This window comes from Ascaphus truei, chromosome 2 (genome assembly GCF_040206685.1).
Source record: "Ascaphus truei isolate aAscTru1 chromosome 2, aAscTru1.hap1, whole genome shotgun sequence".
Classification (NCBI taxonomy): Eukaryota; Metazoa; Chordata; class Amphibia; order Anura; family Ascaphidae; genus Ascaphus; species Ascaphus truei.
This window is the reverse complement of record NC_134484.1, coordinates 412,123,194-412,136,836: the sequence shown is the minus strand read 5'-3', so window position 1 is coordinate 412,136,836 and position 13,643 is coordinate 412,123,194. Positions and strand designations below refer to the sequence as shown.

General features: G+C 40.3%; 1 protein-coding gene across 2 annotated transcripts in view; it reads left to right on the top strand.

The window, feature by feature from the left end:
- The window catches only part of RSU1 (Ras suppressor protein 1), a 149,760-nt gene that overhangs the window by 70,464 nt on the left and 65,653 nt on the right, over positions 1–13,643 (top strand). For both annotated transcript variants that reach the window (XM_075587494.1, XM_075587493.1), the window contains exon 8: positions 11,818–11,950. In XM_075587494.1, coding sequence (XP_075443609.1) covers positions 11,818–11,950 — 133 coding nt within the window. The remainder of the gene's footprint in view (positions 1–11,817; positions 11,951–13,643) is intronic.

The window sequence follows — 13,643 nt, the reverse complement described above, 5'->3', positions numbered from 1 at the left end:
AGCTGTAACACATTTTTTGCAGGGATTCCAGCAGTGCATTGTGATGTAGACTTAATGCTACTTTCTACTTCCTGTCAAAGGTGAAATCACGATCTTCAAAATGGCTCTCCTGACTCACAAGTTCACTCAACTGTATTCTTATTTCTGTGATCTTCTCATTATAACACATGGCAAAGGCTACATTTAATAATTTTTCATATTGCTTGGAATGTGCCAGACTGAATGGTGAACATAAACTGTACAATTGTACTAACCTAATGTCAAAGTAGAGTGGACACTTGCTGTAATTACTGGAAATCCGTTTATATTCTAATCCATAACAGAGGGAAAAAAACAAATAGCAAGTGTTCATAAGTAAACAAAATCAATTGAACTCTGCATATACGCCTTCCTTAAGCAGGGTTATTGATGGAGCGTAAGCACCATTTCTGACATTAGAATGATGGGAAAAATGATGGATTGTCGACTCAAGCTAAATGTATCTCTTTTCTATCACTGCAAGATGGAGAGGAAGTGTCCATTCACAGTGTCTGTCAAATCTTTTGCTTGTATTGGAGGGCACAGTGGGCCACCTAGGAAAGCAGTAAGCGAATATTTAGACTTGGCTTCCAATTAGATGTTTTTCCACTCCTATTTGTAATATTTTTTTAAATAAAATTTAAACCTCATCTTACATTTAAAAAAATATTATTTATCTTCTTCTTTTTCTTTTTCCTGCGCCCCCCTGCTGGCTGTCCCCCTCTCCTTGCGCCCCCCCCCCCCCACCCTTCCTTACCTTGACTCAGACATCATGATATGGTTTTGCCATGGAACGCTTCACCAGGAGCCGTCTGAACTAAGGTCAGGAGAAGTTTACAGAGGACTTGCAGCTCCCCCGGCATTAATTTAAATGCCTTCGGGAAGCGCGCAGGGCCTCTGTAAATCCCCCGCCACCCACTTTGCGCACCGCTGCCTTACGGAGTCCTCAGTTGAGTCGGTTTTTGTGTTAAGTGGCTACATAGTTGTTCATAAAAGACACGTATTATGTAGCGGGGGACTGTCCCCTCCCCCCCTCCACATAACACAACCTATCCAGTAATAGCCGTAGAACAATATCACAGATTCAATGCTTCAGCGGCATGGTTGGTGTAGAATATCACAACATAATGGAATAGAATGGAATAATCAAGGCTGTTACGTGTCCTCTGAGTTCAGCATTTTGAGATACCCCAGTCTTAAACCTGATTTTGTTATGCTTTTCGAATTGTAACTTTGTGGTCCCTTGAAGCTAAAAAAAACCTAATCTTAAACGCCTGGCGCTTTTGGTCCCCAGATAATTATACTTTCATCTGCTGATAGGAATAACTTAAATAAATGACTGCTGGGGTCAATCTTCGTCACAATGAGGTGGCTTTTTGTTGGCTTAAATGGAATTGGTATGTACATCGGTTCAGAGGATGGCAGACAAAGAAAAGGTGCAACCTTTGTAATGTATCTTTCACAATGCATTATTGGCCAAATTTTCTAAGCCGTTTTATGCCATAAGGCGCCTTCCGGTATTTAAAACGAAACCTTGTAGCCTATTCAGATCAACAGGCTGTAAGGTTTTCCCCAACGCTCGCTCCTTGTTCCGCTGTCCTCAAGACATTTACATAGGTAGACAAACTTACTGTGCTCCTACCAGGGGGTAATGTGCTTCACCAGGCGTTGCATGACTTTTAAAAGTATTTTTTTCTTTGTGTTCAACTTGCCACGAACAATACGCAGTTTACGTACAGTATCTTCTATACAGTAATCGGGACTCTGTACATAGTCTGCTAGTCTGCATAGCCCAAACCTGAGTCCATATTCAGTATAATAGAAATGAGTGATTAAATGCAAACTTCGTAGTTACCCTCTCTCCAGTTTATTTTATGTTCCGGTGGTGCGTCGCGCATTTTTCCTATTCTACTATTCACATGGCGTACAGGACACCCAAAGGTTCCTGCAGCCACCCATGGGACCAGGATTGCACTTATTCACCTTTCACAACCGCGAGTCTCCACTTTGATATTATTGAGGGATACAGTGTAGGATGTAGGGGGACGAGCAAGTCTACAGTTAATGATTTAATAAGTCAACTAGGTGCCATGTGATGCTGATTTATGAAAGCTCTTCAATAGAGCAGAACCAGCCAGGCATCTCTTTTTTTTTTTATACATACTGTAAACTCAAAGACTGATTGTTTGCGCGGTTTATAAGTGGAGCTGGCAAGGAAACCTTTCTATGTAAGAAAAACAAAGGAATGGATATGATCTGTTGTGTTTTTTCATGCAGTTGGGATTGTCTTTTGAAGCCCCAGATTTGCATATTCAGTATAATACTGTATGGACATACATTCTGTAGAGAATAATTCTGAATAGGGACTCCACATAACTTCACGGTTATCCAAATTGCATACTGAGCCACAATTCCTGAACAGAAGTTATGCAAAAAGTAATGTCAATTGTGTAACTTTTGCAGCAGGCTTAAAACAAAGGCAGAATACTTTTCAAAACCGTGGGCAATTTTAACTTGGGGATTACCATGTGAAAACCACTTTAAGTCGCACGGAGCTGTGCCTCGCCAGGTACATTAGGCATGGCTATATCTGCATGTATCCTTATTCCCAAAGATGCAGAACACGCTTTATAGTTTCATTTTCATTTTGTATGGTGGACGTGCAGCACTCGTACAAGTAGCAGAATTCCACGGTATCTTTATACTGGTACCTGTTTTTGAGTTAAAAAAAACAAACCACAACAAAATGGGCGTGTACTGTGGACTATATTTGCTAAGATCTATATGGCACCTTATGAATGAATGGGCTGTGAGGTGGGTTCTGATGCCAGAAGTTTTATGGACTAGCACCGCTAAGCCTGTGTGTCTTCATTCGAGTCAGAGCCACAAACACACTTCTATTTTCCTTCTGAAATAGTGCAGCGAACATTACATACAGTACATTTTCTTCTGCTTCTTTCCAGAGTAATTCACAATTGATCTCGTGTCTAAAGAGGTGGGAATGTTTGAGCCCATCACATCAACGAGCTGCCATAGTACTATATTGCAGTTCTTAAGTTGTGATATATTGTTGATTAGAGCAGTTAAATGATTGCTCCATTCTCCATTCATTTGATCACTGGGGCCTGGTTTTTAGTTTTTTAATCTATCCACTTTTATTGTGTTATAGGAATAATGTATTGTCAAAATCCCTGCAAGGCTTTCTGTAATGATTCAGATGACCTTTCCTGTGATCTTGACTATTTTACATAGTTATTCCTGATTGGGGTTTTTTTTGTTGAGAAAACATATTAACTAGATGGCTGATCTTTACTCTGAAACATTTACATTGTAATTTTTAACCTTCTCTTCTGTCTATTGTTTTTGTCTTTGTTTCATTCCCCTCTTAACATTCATTCATTGTTTTTAACAAGTACGTGAGCAAGTGAGAAGAGGCAGATTTGCTCGTCAGTATCATATTAACTGACCAAAAAAATAAATACGTAACGCAGTCTCCACATCACGAGACACAAGTTTATGTAAAATTAAGTATTTCATTTAAGTGTAGTTTTTTTTTTTTTTAAAGCTTTCTTTGTTTCTATACCTACGTTTTTCATGTCGGCGTTTAAGGGGATTCATTTGATAAGTGATGGGGCTCAAGGGAATTGGCTTGACGTGTATTATGTTACAAATAAAACACTTGTGTTGAAAGAGAGACAATATTGAGGAAGTATGAATGGAGTTTAGAAGGTAACAGCACTAGGATAAGACATAGAATATAATAACAGAGTATATGCTACAGATGTTGTCGAGATTTATTTTTTTGAACATTTTGCCCCTTTTCAATGTTCAGATATTTTCTTCTCACCGAGCCTTAACATCTAGCTCTAAAGTAATAAAAATGAAAAGCCCTCGAGTAAAAGAATTGAAATGGTCTTACTTTTAGGTTCTGCAAGGCATGTTCAGTGTGATCCCTTCCACAACCTTTAATAAAACTAGATTTTAGGTACTTATGTTGAAATACAAAATTACATTAATATGTCCATTGTACTGCCTACCTTAATTAAGAGAATAAATCCCTATCTTACAAGATTCACGTTGGAAGTGATATTTGAACACTTTTTTTTCCAGGTGGTTGTTATTTTGAGTTGGTGGCAAGTGTGAGCAAGTTGTTAATTGGATATGTTGTTCATACAATGTGGTTTCGTCCAAAGCCATATTTTGTCTAACGTTCCGCAACGTCTTGATCGGCATTAAGATACAGTAGTTTTAAGCACTTCTGCTCTGGTGTCACTATTCACCTCATACATTTACCATGACCCCTTGTAGACACAATTACTAGAACAGCTTCCTACTGTCTCTGTACATTCTTCCTACTTAACAATTAGATTGTGAGCTCTTCGGGGTAGGGACTCTTTTTCCTAAATGTCACTTTTATGTCTGAAAGCACTTCTTCCCATTATGTGTTATTTATATTATTATGTCACGTGTATTACTACTGTGAAGCGCTATGTACATTAATGGAGCTATATACAGGCATAACCCGTTTAAGGACACTCACTTTAAGTACACTCGCGAGTAAGGACATGTCGTCCAATAGGCAAACGGCAGCTCACGCATGCGTCTGTCAGCACGTCCCGAACAGCAATACCGGCTCCCTACATGTACCGAAGCTGTGCACAAGCGGTGAGACTATAGAGCCCGTTACAAATGTGTTATTTACATCAGTTATACACGTATATGATGATTGCAGTACAGTACATGCATCGATAAGAGGGAAAAGGTAGTGCTTCACTTTAAGTACATTTTCGCTTTACATACATTCTCCGGTCCCATTGCGTACATTAATGCGGGGTATGCCTGTAAATAAAGACATGCATACATTCATGCATACATTCTTGACTCACTTTGCCTACTGTTGAAAAAGACTTGGAGGAGCAGAGAGAAAATGTAAAATGTGTAGGTTGAGATGCAAGATATGTGGATACATATATGTGGAAACCTATAATTATATTGTGAACTTCTGCGGAATCCCAACCCTCTCTAATAGCGCGTCTGAGATCAGATGCATTGTAAGGAACCCCAACCCTCTCTAATAGCGCGTCTGAGATCAGATGCATTGTAAGGAACCCCAACCCTCTCTAATAGCGCGTCTGAGATCAGATCCATTGTAAGGAACCCCAACCCTCTCTAATAGCGCGCCTGAGTTCAGATGCATTGTAAGGAACCCCAACCCTCTATAATAGCGTGTCTGAGATCAGATCCATTGTAAGGAACCCCAACCCTCTCTAATAGCGTGCCTGAGATCAGATGCATTGTAAGCAACCCCAACCCTCTCTAATAGCGCGTCTGAGATCAGATGCATTGTAAATGTTTCTCCATTTGGTCATTTTTTTTAAATGACCTGCAAATTGCAGGGAACCCTTGAGGGATTTCTCGGGGAGCCCAAAGTCTCTTAGGGCAGGGGTGCGCAAACTTTTCTGTTTGTGCCCCCCTGCCTGCTCTCCCCCCTCCCTGCTAGTGCTCCTTACCTGCTCTCTGGCATGGGTGGCGTCATATGAGGTCACAACGTCATGTGACGTAGGGTTGCCATGACACCGAGTTGCCATTTGACCCCACGGCGTCAGATACCCCATTGTCATGGTGACGCGTCGCCGGAGAGCAGATAACAGCGTTAGGCCGTGATTATACTGAAAGCGGCGGACTGCACGCTGCAATAACATATTGCTTGAATGCAATAAAAGTTTACATACCTGACGCGCGCAGACACGAACTGCAGGGCGACAGACCAGAAAACAGACCTGGGATTTTGTTTTCTGCAGGCAACAGCCGCGTCACGTGAGCGGTTCAGCGAATGAGGGCAAACAGCCCTCCACATGGCAACGCCTCCACCACGGCTCCCTGTCTCCTCCTGTTGCCTCCTGCCTGCAGTGCACGTTTCGGACTTGTGCATGGACGACGTCACAAGAACGTGCGCCCAGCCGGAGCTGATATAATCAAAGCCTTACAGATGCCTTGCACGCTCCCCTGCATTTCATCATTTAAATGATTAAAATGTAATATAAAATGTAAAATAAATTACATTTTATTTAAATGTTGTGGGGAAAGGGCTTCTGTAAGCTCTGTCCCCCATACCTCCCCTCCATCCCCCCCCCCCCCCCCCCCCCACCCCAGAAAATCTTGCGCCCCCCAGGGTTTTGAATGCTAATTTTTGCCGGGTAGAGAATTCTTGTATGGACATTTCGATCTATTTAACCTCTATGCTGTGATCACATACTTTACAAGCATTATATATATATGCATATCCATCCTGTCCCCCATTCTGATTTAATTATTTTCTGTGTTGCTAAATTCTGTCCAGACAGCATTCATCGCCGAGTTATTTCTAAATCTATTCTGTCACTTCCAATTGTGATCAGCTCTTGCTTACTTATAAGACATTTTAATTCAATATGTATACCAGCATGTTTAAATGATATATTTTTTGCCAGTTTACTTGTGTTTCTCACAATGTAACTCAATCTCTTAATTTTACCAGTAGGTAATTATTGCAGACCTCGTCCTACTCTCTGCATAGTGAATAAGGCCGCGCGTAGAGTGCCCGCGACGGCGCCCAAAAACAAAATACATTGCCGCCGCGTGCGCTTATAGTAAGCGCGACGGCGGCAATGCGCCGGTGCGACGTCGCGTCGCGAACTTTGGAAGCCGGAAATATTTGATTTTTCAAGGGCTGTCGCCTCATGTGACAGCCCCTGAACAAATCAAATGCCCGGAAGCCCACGCCGCCGCCGCAAAGCGAAATATAACTTTCGCTAGCAGCGACGGTGATGTCACGCGGGCACTATATGCGCGGCCTAAGACTACTCTGCAAAGAGAGACTTTAAATACGGTTCTTTTAGTTAAAAAGTTTCAGGTTCGAATTGAAAGGTTTTATTAGTTTTGTGGCTCTTCAGTTTGTAGTATTTTTTTCTCCTTAATTTCTCCCTGCGAGTAGCTAGAATTGGTTTCAGTTTTACGAGGTACATTTTCAAGCGCGAACACAATTTTAGTGACTTCTACAGGTTCCTGCTCATCACGTTTTCCACTGTTAAAATCTCCAAGTACTGTTGTGATGGCTTTGCTTTCCCTATCAAAGTATTCTAATCTACATCCTTATTTAATATTCGCGACTTTTCTTTCAATTTACAAAATGATACAGTATATATTTTTATTTATATATATATATATATATATATATATATATATTTATTTTTTCCCCCCTTTGGCAAAGAAGACAGTTTGTTTAAATAAACCAGAGTAAATCAAATAAGCTTTATTGGCATGAAGAAAGAGCATTTCCGTATTGTCAAAGCGTGAATAATAGGTGGTGGGGTACAATGAATACACATTACATGAATTATAAGGGGTAGGGTATAATGATTGCACAGTTCATGGGTAAGTTACACACAGGGATGTGAGGGTTAGAGTGCGTCTCTCAGCTTGTGGCAGGCGCTGATATAGTGTGCAGCCAGTTCTGCTGTGGCTTCATCTTCTCCCGGGAGGATCGCTATTTTTTGGTTCTCTTCTATATTATTAATGTTCTGGATAAGAGGAGGATTCTAGGGCTGCTGCAAGCTCATTGATGTATATGTTAAGAAGTGTGGGGCTCAGGCTGCAGCCCTTTTCTAACTCAACGGCTTGGATGGAAGAAGTATGTCCTTTTGTTATTAACTATTAGTAGTAGTAGTAGTAGTATTGAAATGAGATTGTCTTAATTAACCTTATTTGTGATTAAACCTCAACACCTGCTACTTGTGCCTAAACCTTTATTGCAAAACATATGGAACTGAAGAATGAAATTTCTGGGCAGAATATTGCTATGACAGTAGAAATAGCCAAGTGATGAGGTGCTGAATTCCCCAGATTGTTTAATATGGACTGTAAATTAAATGTGACCACACACAATGTCACTTCTTGGCTAGCAGTCTTACTGGGGATTTTTTTGTAAGCAATTTTTAATTTGAACATGTAAAATCTGATCCAGTTGTCATCACATCCATAGAACTGTTTGCGTAACTTTTTGTATTTCTTGCATACCTGTATGATCATCCCAACTTGTTTAACATTGGGGAAATTGGTCGATGAGCGTGCTTTTCTATGACTTTCAAAACATAGACTTGTTGTTCCGTTTCCAGCAATAAATACAAAATCCAATTTGCAATTGCAGAACAAGCCTGTGAGTGATGTATGATATTTATGGCAGCGCTGGTCAAGAGGTGACTGCTAATCACAGCGCTTGCTCCCATCTCCTGTGGTCTGTGCATTGAAACTGAATGGTGAACAGTGTGAATCTGGGTCTCTTCTATCCAACCAGCATAATGTGAGATTCGCTGGCTCCCATCTTATTAGGTTCTCTTTGTCACCGTGCTTAATCTGGCAGCCTGCTGCTTGATCCTTGTTAAACACTATTGCTTCTCTGCTCTCTAATAAAGAAGATGGTTTTGAGCAGGACCACTGAAGCATAGAGCATTTGGGGCGGTTGCTGCTTGAGTGGCAGAGGGTGAAATGTGTTGTTCATGCTGCTCTATTGTTTAACACGTTTCAGGACTGTATGGTTTAAATGTACCTTAGATTAGTGCAAGAACTTTCCCAGGATAAAGTTGACAAACCTGAACAGTGATGAGTGTTCGTTCTGCAACACACATTGCTAAATGTGACCACACACAATGTCACTGCTTGGAAGCAAATCTTACTGGGGAAGGGATATTTTTGGAAATGTAAGCGATTTGAAGTTGAACATGTAAAAAAAGCTTTTCCAGTTGTCATTATATTATATACCTATTTGTATAACTTTGTATTTCTTGTACCTGTATAATCATCCCAACTTGTTTAATGATTGCAAAATGAAAATGGTTGGATGAGCAACTTGGTCATACCCTTAATGAGACCTAACTAGTATGTTGAAACCTATCCCAGCTTCAAATTGCAAAGCCAATACAGCTGAACCCCGTTATAACGTGGTGCTCTGGGTCCACATAATGAGACAACGTTATAACCGTGATCGCGAAATGGCTGCCGAGTGAGGACTTACCCAGGCATCTGCAGCTCTCTCTTCTCTGCAGCGCTCTCCTCTCTGCAGCGCTCTCCTCTCTGCAGCTCTCTCCTCTCTGCAGCTCTCTCCTCTCCCTGCATCATCAAGCTGCGTCCATCACCTTGGAGATGTTTTTAAATTGGGAGCCACGCTGAGACCGCGTTATAAGCAGATCCGCGTTGTAGCTGATCATGCTATATCGGGGTTGAGCTGTATAATTAGCCTCACACGGAGGAGGTTTACTGGCTATGCACTTTAACCCCGGCTGTGCTGACAAACTGTGTAATGTGGCAGGCATATGCTTTATAGGGGTCCATGTCAAAATGGACATGAAGTAAAAGGTGACACTGTGTGCTCATTGGCATGTCATTTCCCAGAATCCCTGGCTGCAGTGGAAGCACTGTATGCTAGGAGAAAACAGTGAAAACAGGATTGCAGACCTGTCTAAGACATATGAATGTACTCACAAGTGATTTTTTTCATTTGCTGTAAGCATGCTAGTAGAAATGTAAAATGTTTTTTTTTGAGAGAACTACAGTAGTTAGTGCTGAATCTTTTGGAATTGACGTGAAAAAGTATGTCAACCAAGAACCCAAGCTCAGCAAGTCAATAGATGGTTGTCTACCGCATCAGTGCATTGAAATATGATCTGCTATCCAGTTGTAGAGTGGTGTGGCGTAGAACTGAATTTTTTTTCTCTTTTGGCTGACATAGAGTAAGAGTAAGGAAGAGGCAATGAAATTAAAGAACGATGCTAAAAGAAAAAAGACTGATAAAAACAGATTCAGAGGATGGTGAAACAAAATACAGTGTAACCAAGAAAAGTTTTGTGCCCTCCACAAAATTCGTAAGATACTTAATAATTTTCATAAGAAACATTTGTCCCTTTTTCTTGTAATACTGTACTCTGTTAACCATGAATAGAACTTTTGGAAGTCCTCTCGCCCTTTATGGGTCACTTATCCCATTAGGGTGATGTTATCTTATGGACAACAAACCTCTGGGGAGTCTTTAGGTTCCTAAAAACATTATGAGGGCATCAAGCATAACTCTATGCTACTCTCTTCGTTCGTTTGTGTGGTAAGTGTTGTAGGCAACTTTTTAGCCAAATCGAATGTTAACCTATATGGATATCAGCTCGGATTTGGTAGTTTATATTACATAACAGACAAAACAATGTCAGGAAATGAATACTGTTGCATCCCGTTTTTACACCCCCCATACGATTAATTTTGCTTTATGTAATGACTAATGTATTCATTCACGAACATTTTCAAAGTTACTCGCTTGGATCCAGTCTAATGCTAAAACAAAAATGTTTGGGCACGAAAGTACCCGTTACTTTTTTCTCCAGGGGCTAGCTAATGTTAAGTAAACACAAATGACTAAAGCACTAAAAGGGCAATTGGAATATTTTAGAGCTTACAGTATGAGTAACAATAATAAAAGAGCTGAGATATATGTGAGGAGGGGAGGGAAGTGATGTATAACCGAGCTCCACCACCTCTAATCTAGAGCTCTCCAGATCCATTTCTCAAGAGAACCAACTGGCCAGAATGTCAGGGTAACCAAAACTTAAGCATGGTGTGTTTGTGATAAATGGAGACAGGTTAATTGATTTAATGAAGTGTTAATTAGATGAAAATGTAAAAACCTGGTTTGCATTTACTGGAGGACAGAACTTGGGGAGCTTTGCTCAATCCCTTATCAGGTCTTTTCAACTGGTGACCCCTGGTCCAAATCTGACTCGGAGTGCTTTGTAGTAGCCATTGGACTGTCTGCTCCTGTTGATTTCATAGCTCCGGCAGTCAGGTGCCTTTTTTTCCCCACAGTGAAGCTCACTCGTTAGGCCAAGTTTATATAAATAGATATGGTGCAGCTGTTATAAATGGGAAAATGTTTAAGTATAGTACCAATATGTCGTTCTTTTGCTTTTTTGCTCTCCAAAATGTACATTACAAAACACTCCTGGCCCTTCACCTGTATTTCTTTATTTTCACTACTCTCTTTTAGTTTGGATTATTTACAACAAACATACATAAGTAGAATTAAAGCAGGCAGCAGGCTTTCTCCCTGGTTTAGTTGATCAAAACTAAATGTGTCAGTCCGTTTACAAACAAGAAAGTGGTTTGATGGTTATTTTTTTTTTTTGGGGGGGTAGTTTAAAATAATAACTTTATTTCATGTGGCGCTTTTCTCCCAGTGGGACTCAAAGCGCTTCACCATTACATTGTAGTAAACGGTATGCAGCACGCGCTTCACCATTACATTGTAGTACACGGTATGCAGCACATTGGATTTTTTACAGACACAGTCTGTTAGAACAGCGGTGCGCAAACTGGGGGGCGCGAGAATTTCTAGGGAGGAGGCGCGGGTGGTTACAGAGGCACCGTGCTCTTCCCCACGGCATTAAAATGAAATGCCGGGGGAGGCGTGAGGCCTCTGTAACCTACTTACCTGCTGGCAGCCGGGTCTTCGGCGACGCGTCGCCATGTCACATGACCCGTGACGTCATTTGACGCCGAGTCATTGGAGAGGGGGGGCGTGAACGCTGCGGCTCCCGGGCAAGGGGGCGCAGCTCAATTAGTTTGCGCATCCCTATGTTAGAATGTGTTGTATGTATTAGATGAACTCTGGAAACTTTAACTATATTTATGCATATTACTGAATATCTTAAATACTAGGAATACAATGACCATTGTGCAAGTCAACATACTGTATAGTAACTTTTTTGTCTCTTCCTTTTATAGGTAATTTGGATCTTACTGGCCAAAAGCAGGTTTTCAAAGCTGAGAACAACCCCTGGGTCACCCCAATTGCAGATCAATTCCAGCTGGGTGTGTCTCATGTTTTTGAATATATCCATTCAGAAACCTACAAATAGTAAGTATTACTTTTTAATGTTAACAAAATAGTGAAATAGTTTTTTGTTGCAAAATAATTGTTCTAAACGTATGTCACAGTGACATAAAATCTTCTGACTATGGATAAAATGGCTTAAATGTTTATGAAAGTACTTTTAGTAGGTATTGACGTGTGTGTGTGTGTGTGTGTGTGTATACACCAGTGTGATTATCCAACAGCAAATGCTGTGCTCCTCGTGTTTTTGGATGTGACTTTGCAATGGATCTGCTATTTAAAGTGGGGTTTTGAAGATTTAAAGTGGGGTTTTGAAGACCTCACAACAGGGGTGTTGTATCTGGATGCCTTGGTTGTTGTGTCTGTTATTCTCTTGCATGCAACTGTGCCTAGGGAAATATTTGAGTTTATGGGGGACAGAAAATGGAGCATGAATACTTAATATACAAACATACATCATGATGCAGAAGTATAACCCGATTGTATCTGAGGCGTTTGGAAATGCATTGTTGTATATTACAAATGCCAACACTGCAATAGAGAATTGTCCGTAGGCTTTAAAAATGTAAGCTTGTATATTTCATAGCATATAATATGACATTGAATGCAGCAATCTGTAATATGGTTTATAATTGAATTGTAAAAAAAACAAGCTGGGGCACTGCTATGTATTCTTGAATAATATGTGAAAATGAATTTCACAATGTCCATTGTACAACATCATGCACATGCACAATTCATTTTTATTGTTTTTCAATTGTCATACTGTATCTCTTTTTCAAACATGTCTTCAGACAGCACCGGTAGTTAGTCTTTATACTGAGGTCATACCGTGTGTAAGTGACTCAATGATCCAGGTAGCAGTTGTGTATCCGAGACCACCACTATAACCATATCCCTTCCTAGTAATTAATTACAAAAAAAGCTAATGTTGGGGGGAAAAAAAAAAACATTACTCAAATGTAAATCTCACAATATATTTATATATATATATATATATATATATATATATATATATATATATATATATATATATATATATATGTGTGTGTTATACTGTATACTATATGTGTGTGTGTATATATATGTGTGTGTGTATATATATATATATATATATACACCAAAACACAAAAGGGTATATACTGCTCACTAAGGTAAATATATTATGATATGTAATTATGAGTGTCGCTCACAAATGCCTAGATTGGGCATTGGGTGCATCAGATGTGCCAAGTGAAAATCAAATTCCAAAATGAGAGAAGAAAGGGTGTGTTGCCACCCTTTCTCTAGCTAGAAGCCCATTGATAGATATATTTTAGTCACATCACCTGAGAAAGGTCCCGCTTGCGTACCGAAACGTCGGTAATGGTGTCTTGTTAAAACTACAATATAATTATTTGACCACCCATTGGAGTGCTGCCTGTGATTTCGTCTTACCACGGTATTGTATTGCCTATCATTCAATATAGGATTTGCACCCACTTTATTGACTATTTTGATGGAGTGCCTGCTATTCTTTGTGTATATATATATATATATATATAGAGAGAGAGAGAGAGAGAGAGAGAGAGAGAGGAGAGAGAGAGAGAGGAGAGAGAGAGAGAGAGAGAGAGGAGAGAGGAGAGAGAGAGAGAGAGAGAAGAGAGAGAGAGAGGAGAGGAGAGAGAGAGAGAGAGAGAGAGAGAGAGAGAGAGAGAGAGAGAGAGCGAGAGAGAGA